Source organism: Ambystoma mexicanum, chromosome 2p (genome assembly GCF_040938575.1).
Source record: "Ambystoma mexicanum isolate Mex_15411 chromosome 2p, UKY_AmexF1_1, whole genome shotgun sequence".
NCBI classification, from domain to species: domain Eukaryota; kingdom Metazoa; phylum Chordata; class Amphibia; order Caudata; family Ambystomatidae; genus Ambystoma; species Ambystoma mexicanum.
The window spans coordinates 720490768-720510324 of NC_090923.1; the positions used below are offsets into that span (position 1 = coordinate 720490768).

At 47.5% G+C, this 19557-nt stretch overlaps 1 protein-coding gene across 1 annotated transcript in view; it reads left to right on the top strand.

The window, feature by feature from the left end:
- The window catches only part of MAP4K1 (mitogen-activated protein kinase kinase kinase kinase 1), an 869227-nt gene that overhangs the window by 365913 nt on the left and 483757 nt on the right, over positions 1-19557 (top strand). Inside the window, exons 7-8 of the mRNA XM_069644317.1 lie at positions 6662-6704; positions 8419-8491. Coding sequence (XP_069500418.1) covers positions 6662-6704; positions 8419-8491 — 116 coding nt within the window. The remainder of the gene's footprint in view (positions 1-6661; positions 6705-8418; positions 8492-19557) is intronic.

Here is a 19557-nt window from a genome sequence, read left to right on the forward strand (position 1 = left end):
ACTTAAACAACAGCTATAATTTTAACAAACAGAATGAGCACCGTTCTAAGCGGTCACCTTCACCTTCCACTATTGCAAACCTTCAGTACAATTTCAAGTTACTTCTTTCCACCCCCACTTTGCTTTCACACAGAGCACAGCAGTTCCAGTGTTTTGATTTTGAGCCATAGCTTAACACTGTATTTATATTTTCAGTAGCGTGTATCCTACCCCATTGGCTACACTGCTCTGCACTGTTGTATTAACTCTACTTGCCTACAACTGTATTCTTAACTCATATTATCTGTAACATACCTGATCTGACTTGCTGATACCTAATATGACCCTTCCAGCCCTGCGCTGATTTTGATATGTGCCTGTAACCCACCTGATAGGACCCTTACAGCCCTGCGCTGAGTATGATATGTGCATGTAACCCACCTCATATGACCCTCCAGCCCTATAAAATAAATAAATACATAAATGATCGGCTCAACGTTTCAGTCTCTCCTGTGAGTGTTCTGAAGAGGAATATACACAGGTATATTTTATAGATATCATGTGGGACGAATGATTAACAGAAATCCCCATGTGCATGCTGGTGTGTGTGATGCACTGGAACTGGAAACCAAAGGCATGCCCTGTTCTGGGGTATCTGCCACCTCTGTTTTAAGCTATCTGAAGCTGAGCAGAGCCATGTCCATCTATATACTAAAACAGTGTATTTTATGCTGGGCTCAGCTAGTATGTATATAGTTATATACCTGGTTGCAAGCACAAAACACATATAGACAAGGATTGGGAAGAAAAGAGAACCAAACATTTTACCACACAGGAAAAAAGTCATAAAGGCCCCTAAGGTGAACATTGACACTCCACAATAATTCTGGCCCTCTAGGCCTAGGGCATAGTATTTGAATAATACAAATGTACACATTATGATTAATAATAGTGCTAGAAAGTGGAAGCAATTTCTATACATATCCAAAGGCCTCCAGAAATTGGGGTATATTTTAGAAACTATTATCAGTGCAATAAACTTTAAAGAAAAATAGTATTACTTTACAAATGCAATTTTGAAGTCCCTGGTAACTACTAAAACTACTGGTAATGTTTTGGCCTAGAACTCCCTGAAACCCTTTTAGCCACACAGTAGTGCAGGTTTGTGCCACTGCAGGCCTTTGCAAGTGGGTCCTGCTCACTCTCCATCCTCGGTGTTCACGTTTGGGATACGTGGCCCTCCGCATGCCATTTTCCATTTTATTATTTAATTTCTTCATTCCCCGCTCTTCCTCGCTCTCTGTGCCTCCATCTATCCTAACCTCCTCCCCTGTCCTCTTCCTGCCCACTCCCTGCCACCCTTCCAGTGATTGGCTGCCTCCACCAGGAAGCTAGAGCATAACTGGGCATTGAGCTCAAGACACTCCTTTGTGCCACTGCAGGCCCATGAGAGTGGGCCCTGCTCACTCTCCTTCTTCGGCATTCATTTTTGTGGTAAGTGCCAATTTACAGTTTATTATTTAATTTCTTCATTCCCCCGCTTTTCCCCAATCCCTGTGCCTCCATCCATCCTAACCCCCTCCCCTCTCCTCTTCCCCCCGCTCCCGCCCACCCATACCGTGTTTGGAAGTAGCGCTCTTTACGGAGAGCCCCAGGGCACCTGGCAAAGGGCCTAAGGCAAAGGGCAGCTCCTATCCCCTGTTTGACCTGTTCACCAGGAACACCCCAGCCAAGCCCCAAAACTCTTTGCAGCAACCTTCAGCTATGTAATTAACATTACCTTAAGACACAAATGTCATCGTCTCTTATCTGAAGTTATGTGTTTTTAAATTCAGTGAGTGTTTAAAGTATACCCACTGTAATGAGGTTAGGTGCATATCTCGAGGAGTGCCACTGATCTGAACTTAGGCACACATCTAGTCCGTAGCCATGGATTGAATTCAGTACATATTTAGAGCATAGCCACCATTCCTGCTGTGCTCCAGAGCTAGGCAATGTATTGCACGGAGAAGAATGTTGAGGGTAGTGAATGCATTGCACCTAGATGAATTGTGAAAGTAGCCAATGTGTTGCACTTAGAAGAATTTTGAGGGTAGCGAAAATATTGCACCTAGAAACATTTGAGGGTAGTAATGTGTTGCACTTAGATGAAATGTGAAAGCAGCCAATATGTTGCACTTAGAAGAACATTGAGGGTAGGAAATATATTACACTTAGAAGATTTTGAGGGTAGCCAATGTGTTGTACTTAGATGAATTGTGAAGGTAGCCAATGTATTGCCCTTAGAAGAATTCTAAGGGTAGCCAGCATATTGCACTCAGAACATGTCCCTGTCCATTCATGTACCCTCCCCCCATGTCAGTTAAGGAAAGTTCCAAGATAACTGAATCTTGGAACTCAACCTAATCTATACCCTTACCCACCCCCATATATATATATATATATATATGTAGAATAGCCTTGTACCACAGTATAAGGCTGTAGGAGTGCACTCCAGAAAACGAACCCACGTGGTGATTCCACACTGGACCCAGAGTAGCAAAGAGACCAACAGTCATCCAAACGTCCAAAATGTTCTTTAATGAAATGCCATGGACAAGAGAAAAATGCGGACAACGACGCGTTTCGCGGCAAAGCTAGCCGCTTGATCACGACCTGATATATATATATAGTTCAAATGTTTTTAGGTCAATTATGCTAATACCATTAAGAATGCACTTGGCATTGCGTGCACTTAAGAGACTGCCCTTTGCATAGTATGACAATACGTGACATGTGACACTTTAATTGGAAGACATTGGGTGTACCCAAATATATAAGAGAATACACTCAACATATTATGGACTCAGCACACTATGTGGGGCTGTTTTTAACATAGCATTATTATACTTGATGTGGGAGCTGTAACTGACAGGAGATGGCCCTATAAGGCTATACTGTCAGATAAAGGCAGTACCCTTCTCCATAGCAACTTATACTATGTATACCTCTTGCCTATTGAGTGCCACCCTAGCTGTAAAATAGTACTAAGTTGTTTGTTAATTTATGAATCTCAAAGGTATGAATGCTTCCTGTGATGTCACCAGGGTCAAAGGTTGTTTGATGTCACATCCTGTGATGTCCTCCAGCAAGTATGTCACATCCACTACCCCTAGCATGTTGGTGGAATTAAGCCCCTCTCCTCCAGGATCCAGGAGCAGAGAGCTCAGAGAGAGTGCAGAGGCAGGGCGAAGTCTTAAATACCACTGCAAAAAGTGGATGGGTAAAGCCAGACCACCAATCATTAAGGGTGGGCAAGCGAGTAAAGAGTCAGGTAGCAAGTCATTATGGTAGGACATCTGGATAGCCACACAGCCCAAACCACCCTCACAGGAAGTGAGAAGGAGAGCTCAGGGACCAGATGTCAACCAGTTAAAACCAATATGGAGGCTGCCATGTGGTCTCACGAAGATCACAGGATCTTTCTGAGCTCATATGCTCGGAACGTCCATTTAGTCAGAACAAAGGAAGCCCTAAAATACAAAATGGAAAAGATCAGGGTGTAAGAAAATATATTGGTCCCCCAATAGCTACTGAAAAGGTACATTAGGCTACCAATCCAGTGAAATAGCTTCCACTCTTGGTAAAGCCAAAATAAAGTTACAGCTACCAGCAGCCTAGTCCCTAAAATTAATGTGCAGTGATATAGTTACTCTAGGGCAAAATTGTGGTGCCTGAGATGCACTCCTGCCACTGGGAGCGACATGTACGACCTAATACCATATACCTTACATAAGGTTGAAAGGGTTGCAATGGCCGTAGGACTTCAGGAGAAGCAGCTCCGCCTGTCAAAAATAGCTCAATGATGCAATAAATAGAGGGGCAAAAGTAAAAAGCTGTGGGGCTCTGGAAAGTGGCCCTGAAATCCCCAAAATAGGAATTCTGTCTTAGCAAGCACTGTAGTAGTTTCAGAGTTCCAAGCCTTGTCCATGGAGTGATGTGCCATGCCCGATACGGGCGCATACAGACCTTACTCTGCTAGAGGAAAGAAAATTAGTGAGGAGATAATATGAGAATAGGAAAGCAGGAAATGCATGCTACAAAGAATAATCATTTGTGAAGGCATGGGTGCTTGTCAGTTCTGTTAAGTGGACTACAGTTCTGCAAAAGAGAGGAGGAGGATATGCCCTTAAGTGTAATGGTGGACATATACCTTGTGAGTATTGTTTGGCTTTTTACCCACCCATTCACTCCCCATGACCATGCAAGTCCCTATGCCATGCCCACTCACTACCTCTCTCAAAACATATCCTACTGGCAGTTCCTTAAGCATGCAGCAACACACAACTTTGTGCTGCACCTCGCATGCAAGTGTTATATCTAAGCTGCTGGGAGTTGATGCCCTTGTTGAAGCTATAAAGGATGCCTCGGTGTAATATAAATGTCTTATCCACCTGTGCCACTATCCACGTGATTTATAAGCAATATGTGTGTATTAGATATGTATATATTAGATAGCATGTGCCAGGCCCTGGCATCATATGCCCAAGTACTCACACCATGTCTAGCTGTTGCCCTATCCTGGCCAGTGCATGACATTATTCCAGTTCCTGGCAAATGCCTATACCATGCATACACAAAAGTCAAACTTGGCAAACAATACTGTTGTTTTTTTCAATGCTTATTAGTTATGTGTGGTTGTCTTGTGTATACATTTACAGACACTTTGTTTAGCCCCTCTGAACAATATGGCTTCCTGTTCTACTAGTTGTGGCATGGCCTTTCTAAATGCTTTATTGCCACCGGTTGGGAGTGGGGAGGAGGAGTGGAGTGTGGAACAGCAGACTCTGGGTTTAGGCTTTAGTAAACACCTCCACTGCCAGACCTGGCATCTGAGTGCATGGTGCAGCCAGAATTTCACTATGTGGTGGGCCTACACAGTGTACAAGTGACACACAAAATAATGGGGGATATATTCATTTTAGCTACTGTTTTCTTTTTATGTTTCCCGCGTGCACCCGGCTGGAGTTTGATCTTTTACAGACTGGCTTTGCTGAATTGTAAAGAAAAGAGATTACTATTGCCCAACTAAAAGGTATTTTTTTCTGTCAACTGTAAGGAAGAAAGGCAGAAAGGAACCTGCCTGAAATCACATACATGTATACATAGGTAAATGCACTCCCATTTACTACACAACAGTAATCTGCATGCAAAATAACTGCTGAGTGTGAACATTCTTAATTTAGCAACACTGACAAACCACTGCTCACTTCCATTCAGAAGTTTCTTCAGACACTCTCTAGTTTCATAAAAGCATGCTGCAACAGAACTCTCATATCATGTTCTGTAAATCCCGGCATTGTTCCAAGAGGACATTTTGCATGCCTGTATAATTTGTAAATAAAGGACTACAAGTACCAGAGTGCAGTGTGATGTGCACCTAAAAGCCAAGACTGGTGGATCTGGTCACACCTGACATGAGACAGCCTGAGATCTCACCCAATGATGTTTAATACCGTTTAGTCTTAGACACACACCAGAATAGTTTTTGTAATGAAGGCACATGCTTGCAATCATACTTTGACAGAGGCATGTATCTTATGGCTGTGCACAACGCAAATAATATTTGCAATTGCACACACGAGTGTTTAACATATTTTTTGAGTGCCAAACAAGTCAATATGCACTATGATCAGCAGCGAGGAACATCTCTGAACACAGCTGAACTGTGGCCAGAATGGCAGAATGGGTCATGGAGCAAAGAGGGTGGGCCTTGCCCCTAAAACCACACTCTGGCTATGCCGCTGTATACCTCCCCTTTCACCACATACTCCTTAGTGCTGTGGGACTTCATCAGCACCCACCACCTGACCCTTCCCATTCTCATTTGAGCTTTCTGGTACTATGACATAGCACCAACACTGACTTTTATCTCTGCCTTGGTATCTTTCATTGCTGCCTATGATGGGAGCTCTGTCAATGCTGTGCACACCTTGACCTCTGTCACCCTGACAGATACCAGCAGCTAAGAATGCCAGGGCTACCAGACGTCACATCATTGCCACCTAGACAGTTAAATTCCCTGAAAGCCATGGTTAACCAAAGCGTTCTCGGTGCCGCCAATACTGAGAGGTTTGCTGCACGTATCTGGAGCCTTGACAGTGCTTTTGCCGTCTTTACTTGGAGCTCTGTCAGTGCATTGTTTAGCATGAACTCTGTTTTTTATCCAGACACCCTGAGATTTGCCAGTATTGTTGTTACAGGGTGATCTGTCTCTGTTATGGCTATGTGAATGACTTCCTTTGCTGCCAATATACAGAGCTCTTTCAGGGCACTGATTACCATAAGCTCTGTCCCTTCCCCCAGGTACTCTCAGCTTTGCTAATGCTGCTGATACTGGGAGCTCTGTCTTCAACATAGATATCTGGTTGATTGTCTTTGTTGTCAATATCTGGAGCTCTGTCATTGTTCTGATTACCACAAGCTCTGCTCTACCCATAGTTCTGCCATTACCACAGAAACCAGAAGCTCTGTCGCTGCCACTAATATTTGGGTCTATGCCATTATGAAATTAACGAAATCTGTCATTTCAGAAGTTAATCACTATTGTCTCTGATATCGACAGAGCGATTTCTACCACTGATGGGGAAAGGTGTGTACATAATGGATAATTGAATTTACCCTCTTCCTACCCTTCGTCTAGGGGGCAAACATCCTACTCAACGAAAATGGGGAAGTCAAGTTAGGTAAGTTATTTCTCTTTTTCTCAGGTAGTTAACTAAGAACATAAGTGTGTGAGTTGGAGTGAGTTATTCAGAAAGAGATATTTCAGATGTAAATGCTGGAAAGATGTTGCTCCATATTTTCACATGCTCTAAATTAGGGCTGTACCGAATAGCATATTTAGTATTCGGCCGAATACCGAATAGTTTGTCAACTATTCGGCCGAAGCCGAATATGAAGCCGAATAGTTGCTTTATTTAGTAAATCATGTTCCAAACTTCAAAAAACACACTTATTAAAAAAACAAATAAAGCAACATTTTAAATGCATTCTATACTTTTATTTCTCTTCATTGGAATTAATGTAGCATCTTTTAATAAAGTATAAAAGCCAGAAAAAAGCAAATGTAACCAAAATGAAGGGACCAAATGTACAGAAGATTGTTGCATATTCAGTGCCAGTTAAAGTAGGAGGCTTCACAAATGCAAAAGGACTGCCTTTGTGAATCAGATGCATTGCATTCTCTCTCCAGTTCCAAAGTCGATGCGGTCTAGTTTCGAAACTTCTTTGCAGCTCACATAGAAATGTATAAAGTCAAGAGGAAATTTAAAATGCGTGAACTCCATCTCACAACTATTCACCCCACCCAACCAAATGCTGTTCACTTTTCACTTATCCTAGCCACTCCTTCTCGCCAATACACAAACATATGCAACTGATCATTCCTGATAAAATATCAGATAATGTTAAACTCAGGACTCAAGTCTGTAAAAAAAGAAAAGGAGGGACTATGACATATGCAATGGGAAGTGACATGACAGGAACTGAAAGTATCTATTTTTCTTTCAGTTTGTCTTTTCCAACTGAAAAAAGTGCACATTGCATATAAACATATTTTCCTATATTGTTGCAGGCTAAGTATAAAAGATGAGCACCTTTTATGTCTAAGAATCTGTAACAAAACATGTACTAAAGAGCAGATTACAATATAAGATATTTTTCAGCTTTGTGATTCAGTTTTGCAAACTGAAGTCTATATTTGCCTTTCTGAGTTAATGTTGCATTGTATTCAAATGAGAATGTCAAAGTATTCGGCAAGAGCCGAATAGTAGGAAACTATTCGGCCGGGGCCGAATAGCTTTTTTTCAGCCGGAATTCAGCCAAATACTTACTCGAAGCCGAAGTTCGGTACACCCCTACTCTAAATACAGACCCTAAATGGTAATGGATATTACAAAAAGTTGTAAGAGTATTTGAGTCTACCCAGATCAATAATATGTTTCAAAATGTGACAAGTCAACACAAAATAAAATAATCTATGGTGAACTATTTCAGAACTTTTTTTTAACAGGCACTCCTGTTGTTTAAGGCAGCCCATCATCTTATTTCGCTGTCTGTTTTTAACTTCTCTTTAACCTTGTTAAAATGTTAACTTGGTGCTTTTTTCACAACATCACATGCATAATTTGAAGATTCTATCAGTACTTTTCCTTCTGCATCACTTCCATTTTTTTATTTTTATTATTCAACAAACCTAGAATGTTTTACTTTTACTCTTCTGAGGGCGTTGTCACTTTTTTCCAAGGTTGTAGTTTCAGATAGAGACAAACTGAGCTGAAGACAGATTGGGTATCATGTTGCGTTATCACGTAATTTGACATTGCGGACGGGTACATATGCACGCAGTGGTGAAAAATGATAACATATATGATTCTCCTTCTTTTTCCTGTCCACCAGCCGACTTTGGGATCTCTGCACAAATCACGGCCACCCTTGCCAGGAGAATGTCGTTCATCGGGACACCGTATTGGTAAAGGAAGCCTGAGAACTGTTAATGTTATATGTTGCTGTGAGTGACCTCTCTGTGCTAGTGCTTGTGCTTTGTAGTTACTGGCGATACATGCCCACTCTGAAACAGTAAGAGAGACACAGAGACAGATACCGTTAGGTGATTGGGCGCTCTATTAAACCACCATATAACATAACATAATAAGTGCTGCCACCAGGAACTTTTCGTTCCGTCTGCTGGCTTACAAATCTCCACATGAGTCACTACCACTTTTGTTAGATCGGCAAACAGGTGAAGTAGATGAAAGAACTGTCATGTCCTACTCTCAAGTCCCAATGTGGGGAAATAGCCATACCTTATGGACTGTTAGATAACAGGCGTGAACACTCCATGTAGTTAGGACCAAGGCACATGGACGGATATTGCATGTCACTGTTTTTTCAATGAAGGACAGTCTGGGCGGTCTAGTTTTTCTGTTTATTAGTTAGTGTCTCTATTAGAGGGTTAAATCCCACCTGTATTCCTGCAAACGTGTCTGATCTCAGTTCCTGTACGCAACTCTGCAATTGCCTGATTCTCTTTAAACCTGCAAAAGGAGAAACTCTTCCTGGGTGATACTTTGCAGAAAAACTCACCAGCCTCCTGGATCAGACATCATGTTTACATCATAGATTGTTCTGACGTCGTTGTCACTTGAAACGGGTCTGGGGGTGACCAGGAAAATGTGTGGCCTGAATAATATGGCTTCATGACCCCTTATGTTTCCTATGGAGGTGGGCTACGACTGGCCCATTGCGCAATACCCAAAGTGACCCCCTGATAGGTTAGTGTGGGCCAATTTTCTGGGTCAATGTGGGCAACTGTAATTACGCGGTGCTCTCTGTACCTGGTAGTTTTGAACAATGTGCTTTACAAGGAAGAATTTGTTAACGTAGGCCACTTTTATCCCTGCCAGGTCTACTTTTTGTCCCAGTCACAACCTGTATCTAGAGGTCCTTTCAGAGACCTGATGGGTTCCTAAACTGATTCTTAAAATGTGTTTGGGAAATCTAGTACTAGAATGGACGGTCCTTAAAAAGTCAAGGAATCCAGTGTTCCCAGGAACCGCACAGGGCTTGAAAAGATGTGCATGATGTAGAACAAATAGTTTCCGATTCCACCTCTCCTTCAAGAAAAAGCAGAAGATAAAGCAAGGAGAAACCAGCAACACAAGTACCGATGCCCAGTCCTATATTGGCCTCAACCATATTGGTCCCATAATAAATGGAACCCACTAGGCCTGATTCAGTCGGCAGTGAATAACCCTTCCACTATTCTTCTCCACAGACTCATTGTATCTTTTTGGGCAATCATTATTAGCCTAACAGTGTATAGGATTTCTGTGGAGCTTCAGCCTAGATGATACATGTATCTCCAAGAGACCACGCGCATGCCTGCAAAAAGCGCTATGTAACCCAAGACCACATCATGGGATAACCTTACTTATTGCCAATAAGGTTTGCTTCTCGTTGGGTGGCCTTGGCTGCTGATTTTCCGCCATCACTCTCAGGCCAGGGACCTTTTAACATAATTGCTGTGGGTGGATGCACGATCTTCTTCAATTTCTTTCTGGTCTATGCTTCCATCAGAGGATAAAGTAACATAGAATAATGCAAAGAATGCCAGTAAGCAAATTCTCATGCCAGCATGCATTCCTCGCCTCCATGCCTGACGTCTACATCGGCACAGATGGAAGAATATGGATGGAACAGCTATTTTGATCCTTACCTTTTGGACATAGTTATGTGCATCGGGGGAAGTCCAGTTTTGGAGGCCTTCACAACAAAAAACCTCGTCAAACGCAGAGATCACAGATTTTAGTTACTTACAGTTTTATCCTTGCCAGATGCATCAGAAGGGAAGTAACAACTACGGGCAAATCTTTCTCAGAATCTGAGTGTAATGGTTCCAAAAAGTCAACAGAAGAATTTGTCCGATGCAAGAGCCTCCATGGGAGCAAGTACAGGGATGGGAAGGAAGCTTAAATCACAATGATCAAGAAGGCCAGGGCCTATGATTTAAGATAGAGATGTCGTTTTTACCTCCAAAGGCTCAGATATTTTGAGTAATGGTAACACAAATGGATAATATGTTTCCGGTTCAGAAGATGCGTTGATGCCCCTCAGTGCAGGTCTGTGCAGTGGAATCCCTGCTGGCTTGCTGAAAACACACAGCTGCATCCAGGATGCATCTCTTCCGCCAACCTCCCTCTACTCACACAAGGATTACACTGCTAGCTTGCTGAAAACACACAGCTGTATCCAGGATGCATCTCTACCGCCAACCTCCCTCTACTCACACAAGGATATCACTGCTGGGTTGCTGAAGCACGCAGCTGCATCCAGGATGCATCTCTTCCGCCAACCTCCCTCGACTCACACAAGGATATCACTGCTGGCTTGCTGAAAACACACAGCTGCATCCAGGATGCATCTCTACCGCCAACCTCCCTCTACTCACACAAGGATTACACTGCTAGCTTGCTGAAAACACACAGCTGTATCCAGGATGCATCTCTAATGCTAACCTCCCTCTACTCACACAAGGATATCACTGCTGGCTTGCTGAAAACACACAGCTGCATCCAGGATGCATCTCTACCGCCAACCTCCCTCTACTCACACAAGGATTACACTGCTGGGTTGCTGAAGCACGCAGCTGCATCCAGGATGCATCTCTACCGCCAACCTCCCTCTACTCACACAGGGATATCACTGCTGGGTTGCTGAAAGGACGCAGCTGCATCCAGGATGCATCTCTTCCGCCAACCTCCCTCGACTCACACAAGGATATCACTGCTGGGTTGCTGAAAACACACAGCTGCATCCAGGATGCATCTCTTCCGCCAACCTCCCTCTACTCACACAAGGATTACACTGCTGGCTTGCTGAAAACACACAGCTGCATCCAGGATGCATCTCTTCCGCCAACCTCCCTCTACTCACACAAGGATTACACTGCCGGCTTGCTGAAAACACACAGCTGCATCCAGGATGCATCTCTACCGCCAACCTCCCTCTACTCACACAAGGATTACACTGCCGGCTTGCTGAAAACACACAGCTGCATCCAGGATGCATCTCTACCGCCAACCTCCCTCTACTCACACAAGGATTACACTGCCGGGTTGCTGAAAACACACAGCTGCATCCAGGATGCATCTCTTCCGCCAACCTCCCTCTACTCACACAAGGATTACACTGCTGGGTTGCTGAAAACACACAGCTGCATCCAGGATGCATCTCTACCGCCAACCTCCCTCTACTCACACAAGGATTACACTGCTGGTTTGCTGAAGCACGCAGCTGCATCCAGGATGCATCTCTACCGCCAACCTCCCTCTACTCACACAAGGATATCACGGCTGGGTTGCTGAAAACACGCAGCTGCATCCAGGATGCATCTCTACCGCTAACCTCCCTCTACTCACACAAGGATTACACTGCTGGGTTGCTGAAGCACGCAGCTGCATCCAGGATGCATCTCTACCGCCAACCTCCCTCGACTCACACAAGGATATCACTGCTGGGTTGCTGAAGCACACAGCTGCATCCAGGATGCATCTCTTCCGCCAACCTCCATCGACTCACACAAGGATATCACTGCTGGCTTGCTGAAAACACACAGCTGCATCCAGGATGCATCTCTACCGCCAAACTCCCTCTACTCACACAAGGATATCACTGCTGGGTTGCTGAATGGACGCAGCTGCATCCAGGATGCATCTCTTCCGCCAACCTCCCTCGACTCACACAAGGATTACACTGCTGGGTTGATGAAGCACGCAGCTGCATCCAGGATGCATCTCTGCCGCCAACCTCCCTCTACTCACACAAGGATATCACTGCTGGGTTGCTGAAGCACGCAGCTGCATCCAGGATGCATATCTGCCGGCAACCTCCCTCTACTCACACAAGGATATCACTGCTGGGTTGCTGAAGCACGCAGCTGCATCCAGGATGCATCTCTACCACCAACCTCCCTCTACTCACACAAGGATATCACTGCTGGGTTGCTGAATGGACGCAGCTGCATCCAGGATGCATCTCTTCCGCCAACCTCCCTCGACTCACACAAGGATTACACTGCTGGGTTGCTGAAGCACGCAGCTGCATCCAGGATGCATCTCTGCCGCCAACCTCCCTCTACTCACACAAGGATATCACTGCTGGGTTGCTGAAGCACGCAGCTGCATCCAGGATGCATGTCTGCCGCCAACCTCCCTCTACTCACACAAGGATATCACTGCTGGGTTGCTGAAGCACGCAGCTGCATCCAGGATGCATATCTACCGCCAACCTCCCTCTACTCACACAAGGATATCACTGCTGGTTTGCTGAAGCACGCAGCTGCATCCAGGATGCATATATACCGCCAACCTCCCTCTACTCACACAAGGATTACACTGCTGGTTTGCTGAAGCACGCAGCTGCATCCAGGATGCATATCTACCGCCAACCTCCCTCTACTCACACTAGGATTACACTGCTGGGTTGCTGAAAGCACGCACTGCATCCAGGGTGCATCTCTACCGCCAACCTCCCTCTACTCACACAAGGATTACACTGCTGGGTTGCTGAAGCACGCAGCTGAATCCAGGGTGCATCTCTACTGCCAACCTCCCTCTACTCACACAAGGATATCACTGCTGGGTTGCTGAAAGCACGCAGCTGCATCTAGGATGCATCTCTTCCGCCAACCTCCCTCTAATCACACAAGGATTACACTGCTGGGTTGCTGAACACACGCAGCTGCAATCAGGATGCATCTCTACCGCCAACCTCCCTCTACTCACACAAGGATTACACTGCTGGGTTGCTGAAGCACGCAGCTGGATCCAGGATGCATCTCTACCGCCAACCTCCCTCTACTCACACAAGGATTACACTGCTGGGTTGCTGAAGCACGCAGCTGCATCCAGGATGCATCTCTACCGCCAACCTCCCTCTACTCACACAAGGATTACACTGCTGGGTTGCTGAAGCACGCAGCTGCATCCAGGATGCATCTCTACCACCAACCTCCCTCGACTCACACAAGGATTACACTGCTGGGTTGCTGAAAGCACGCAGCTGCATCCAGGATGCATCTCTTCCGCCGACCTCCCTCTACTCACACAAGGATTACACTGCTGGGTTGCTGAAGCACGCAGCTGCATCCAGGATGCATCCCTACCGCAGACCTCCCTCTACTCACACAAGGATTACACTGCTGGGTTGCTGAAGCACACAGCTGCATCCAGGATGCATCTCTACCGCCAACCTCCCTCTACTCACACAAGGATTACACTTCTGGGTTGCTGAAGCACGCAGCTGCATCCAGGATGCATCTCTACCGCCAACCTCCCTCTACTCACACAAGGATTACACTGCTGGGTTGCTGAAGCACGCAGCTGCATCCAGGATGCATCTCTTCCGCCAACCTCCCTCTACTCACACAAGGATTACACTGCTGGGTTGCTGAAGCACGTAGCTGCATCCAGGATGCATCTCTACCACCAACCTCCCTCTACTCACACAAGGATATCACTGCTGGGTTGCTGAAGCACGCACCTGCATCCAGGATGCATCTCTTCCGCCAACCTCCTTCGACTCACACAAGGATATCACTGCTGGCTTGCTGAAAACACACAGCTGCATCCAGGATGCATCTCTTCCGCCAACCTCCCTCTACTCACACAAGGATTACACTGCTGGGTTGCTGAAGCACGCAGCTGCATCCAGGATGCATCTCTACCGCCAACCTCCCTCTACTCACACAAGGATTACACTGCTGGGTTGCTGAAGCACGTAGCTGCATCCAGGATGCATCTCTACCGCCAACCTCCCTCTACTCACACAAGGATATCACTGCTGGGTTGCTGAAGCACGCACCTGCATCCAGGATGCATCTCTTCCGCCAACCTCCCTCGACTCACACAAGGAAATCACTGCTGGCTTGCTGAAAACACACAGCTGCATCCAGGATGCATCTCTACCGCCAACCTCCCTCTACTCACACAAGGATATCACGGCTGGGTTGCTGAAACACACAGCTGCATCCAGGATGCATCTCTACCGCCAACCTCCCTCTACTCACACAAGGATTACACTGCTGGGTTGCTGAAGCACGTAGCTGCATCCAGGATGCATCTCTACCGCCAACCTCACTCTACTCACACAAGGATATCACTGCTGGGTTGCTGAAGCACGCACCTGCATCCAGGATGCATCTCTTCCGCCAACCTCCCTCGACTCACACAAGGATATCACTGCTGGCTTGCTGAAAACACACAGCTGCATCCAGGATGCATCTCTTCCGCCAACCTCCCTCTACTCACACAAGGATTACACTGCTGGGTTGCTGAAGCACGCAGCTGCATCCAGGATGCATCTCTACCACCAACCTCCCTCTACTCACACAAGGATATCACTGCTGGGTTGCTGAAAGGACGCAGCTGCATCCAGGATGCATCTCTTCCGCAAACCTCCCTCGACTCACACAAGGGTATGACTGCTGGCTTGCTGAAAACACAAAGCTACATCCAGGATGCATATCTACCGCCAACCTCCCTCTACTCACACAAGGATTACACTGCTGGGTTGCTGAAGCACGCAGCTGCATCCAGGATGCATCTCTGCCGCCAACCTCCCTCTACTCACACAAGGATATCACTGCTGGGTTGCTGAAGCACGCAGCTGCATCCAGGATGCATCTCTGCCGCCAACCTCCCTCTACTCACACAAGGATATCACTGCTGGGTTGCTGAAACACGCAGCTGCATCCAGGATGCATATCTACCGCCAACCTCCCTCTACTCACACAAGGATTACACTGCTGGGTTGCTGAAGCACGCAGCTGCATCCAGGATGTATATATACCGCCAACCTCCCTCTACTCACACAAGGATTACGCTGCTGGGTTGCTGAAGCACGCAGCTGCATCCAGGATGCATATATACCGCCAACCTCCCTCTACTCACACAAGGATTAAGCTGCTGGGTTGCTGAAGCACGCAGCTGCATCCAGGATGCATATATACTGCCAACCTCCCTCTACTCACACAAGGATATCACTGCTGGGTTGCTGGGTTGCTGAAAACACGCAGCTGCATCCAGGATGCATCTCTACCGCCAACCTCCCTCTACTCACACAAGAATTACACTGCTGGGTTGCTGAAGCACGCAGCTGCATCCAGGATGCGTCTCTACCGCCAACCTCCCTCTACTCACACAAGGATTACACTGCTGGGTTGCTGAAGCACGCAGCTGCATCCAGGATGCGTCTCTACCGCCAACCTCCCTCTACTCACACAAGGATATCACTGCTGGGTTGCTGAAGCACGCAGCTGCATCCAGGATGTGTCTCTTCCGCCAACCTCCCTCAACTCACACAAGGATTACACTGCTGGGTTGCTGAAAGCACGCAGCTGCATCCAGGATGCATCTCTACCGCCAACCTCCCTCGGCTCACACAAGGATTACACTGCTGGGTTGCTGAAAGCACGCAGCTGCATCCAGGATGCATCTCTACCGCCAACCTCCCTCGACTCACACAAGGATTACACTGCTGGGTTGCTGAAAGCACGCAGCTGCATCCAGGATGCATCTCTACCACCAACCTCCCTCTACTCACACAAGGATTACCCTGCTGGGTTGCTGAAAACACGCAGCTGCATCCAGGATGCGTCTCTACCGCCAACCTCCCTCTACTCACACAAGAATTACACTGCTGGGTTGCTGAAGCACGCAGCTGCATCCAGGATGCGTCTCTACCGCCAACCTCCCTCTACTCACACAAGGATTACACTGCTGAGTTGCTGAAGCACGCAGCTGCATCCAGGATGTGTCTCTACCGCCAACCTCCCTCTACTCACACAAGGATTACACTGCTGGGTTGCTGAAGCACGCAGCTGCATCCAGGATGCATCTCTAGCGCCAACCTCCCTCGACTCACACAAGGATTACACTGCTGGGTTGCTGAAAGCACGCAGCTGCATCCAGGATGCATCTCTACCGCCAACCTCCCTCGACTCACACAAGGATTACACTGCTGGGTTGCTGAAAGCACGCAGCTGCATCCAGGATGCATCTCTACCGCCAACCTCCCTCTACTCACACAAGGATGTCACTGCTGCGTTGCTGAAAGCACGCAGCTGCATCCAGGATGCATATCTTCCACCAACCTCCCTCTACTCACACAAGGATTACACTGCTGGGTTGCTGAAGCACGCAGCTGCTTCCAGGATGCATCTCTACCGCAAACCTCCCTCTACTCACACAACGATTACACTGCTGGGTTGCTGAAGCACGCAGTTGCATCCAGGATGCATCTCTACCGCAAACCTCCCTCTACTCACACAACGATTACACTGCTGGGTTGCTGAAGCACACAGCTGCATCCAGGATGCATCTCTACCGCCAACCTCCCTCTACTCACACAAGGATATCACTGCTGGCTTGCTGAAAACACACAGCTGCATCCAGGATGCATCTCTACCACCAACCTCCCTCTACTCACACAAGGATTACACTGCTGGGTTGCTGAAGCACACATCTGCATCCAGGATGCATCTCTTCCGCCAACCTCCCTCGACTCACACAAGGATATCACTGCTGGCTTGCTGAAAACACACAGCTGCATCCAGGATGCATATCTACCGCCAACCTCCCTCTACTCACACAAGGATTACACTGCTGGGTTGCTGAAGCACGCAGCTGCATCCAGGATGCATCTCTACTGCCAACCTCCCTCTACTCACACAAGGATATCACTGCTGGGTTGCTGAAGCACGCAGCTGCATCCGGGATGCATCTCTACCGCCAACCTCCCTCTACTCACACAAGGATATCACTGCTGGGTTGCTGAAGCACGCAGCTGCATCCGGGATGCATCTCTACCGCCAACCTCCCTCTACTCACACAATGATATCACTGCTGGGTTGCTGAAAACACGCAGCTGCATCCAGGATGCATCTCTTCCGCCAACCTCCCTCGACTCACACAAGGATATCACTGCTGGCTTGCTGAAAACACGCAGCTGCATCCAGGATGCATCTCTACCGCCAACCTCCCTCTACTCACACAAGGATTACACTGTTGGGTTGCTGAAGCACGCAGCTGCATCCAGGATGCATCTCTTCCGCCAACCTCCCTCGACTCACACAAGGATATCACTGCTGGCTTGCTGAAAACACAAAGCTGCATCCAGGATGCATATCTACCGCCAACCTCCCTCTACTCACACAAGGATTACACTGCTGGGTTGCTGAAGCACGCAGCTGCATCCAGGATGCATCTCTGCCGCCAACCTCCCTCTACTCACACAAGGATATCACTGCTGGGTTGCTGAAGCACACAGCTGCATCCAGGATGCATCTCTGCCGCCAACCTCCCTCTACTCACACAAGGATATCACTGCTGGGTTGCTGAAACACGCAGCTGCATCCAGGATGCATATCTACCGCCAACCTCCCTCTACTCACACAAGGATTACACTGCTGGGTTGCTGAAGCACGCAGCTGTATCCAGGATGCATATATACCGCCAACCTCCCTCTACTCACACAAGGATTACACTGCTAGGTTGCTGAAGCACGCAGCTGCATCCAGGATGCATATATACCGCCAACCTCCCTCTACTCACACAAGGATACCACTGCTGGGTTGCTGAAAGCACGCAGCTGCATCCAGGATGCATCTCTACCGCCAACCTCCCTCTACTCACACAAGGATTACACTGCTGGGTTGCTGAAAGCACGCAGCTGCATCCAGGATGCATCTCTACCGCCAACCTCCCTCTACTCACACAAGGATATCACTGCTGGGTTGCTGAAGCACGCAGCTGCATCCAGGATGCATCTCTACCGCCAAACTCCCTCTACTCACACAAGGATTACACTGCTGGGTTGCTGAAGCACGCAGCTGAATCCAGGGTGCATCTCTACCGCCAACCTCCCTCTACTCACACAAGGATATCACTGCTGGGCTGCTGAAGCACTCAGCTGCATCCAGGGTGCATCTCTACCGCCAACTTCCCTCTACTCACTCAAGGATATCACTGCTGGGCTGCTGAAAGAACTCAGCTGCATCCAGGACGCATCTCTTCCGCCAACCTCCCTCTAGTCACACAAGGATATCACTGCTTGGTTGCTGAAAGCACGCAGTTGCATCCAGGACGCATCTCTTCCGCCAACCTCCCACTACTCACACAAGGATTACACTACTGGGTTGCTGAAGCACGCAGCTGCATCCAGGACGCATCTCTACCGCCAACCTCCCTCTACTCACACAAGAATTACACTGCTGGGTTGCTGAAGCACGCAGCTGCATCCAGGATGCGTCTCTACCACCAACCTCCCTCTACTCACACAAGGATTACACTGCTGAGTTGCTGAAGCACGCAGCTGCATCCAGGATGCGTCTCTACCGCCAACCTCCCTCTACTCACACAAGGATTACACTGCTGGGTTGCTGAAGCACGCAGCTGCATCCAGGATGCGTCTCTTCCGACAACCTCCCTACACTCACACACGGATTACACTGCTGGGTTGCTGAAAGCACGCAGCTGCATCCAGGATGCATCTCTAGCGCCAACCTCCCTCGACTCACACAAGGATTACACTGCTGGGTTGCTGAAAGCACGCAGCTGCATCCAGGATGCATCTCTACCGCCAACCTCCCTCGACTCACACAAGGATTACACTGCTGGGTTGCTGAAAGCACGCAGCTGCATCCAGGATGCATCTCTACCGCCAACCTCCCTCTACTCACACAAGGATATCACTGCTGGGTTGCTGAAAGCACGCAGCTGCATCCAGGATGCATATCTTCCACCAACCTCCCTCTACTCACACAAGGATTACACTGCTGGGTTGCTGAAGCACGCAGTTGCTTCCAGGATGCATCTCTACCGCAAACCTCCCTCTACTCACACAACGATTACACTGCTGGGTTGCTGACGCACGCAGTTGCATCCAGGATGCATCTCTACCGCAAACCTCCCTCTACTCACACAACGATTACACTGCTGGGTTGCTGAAGCACACAGCTGCATCCAGGATGCATCTCTA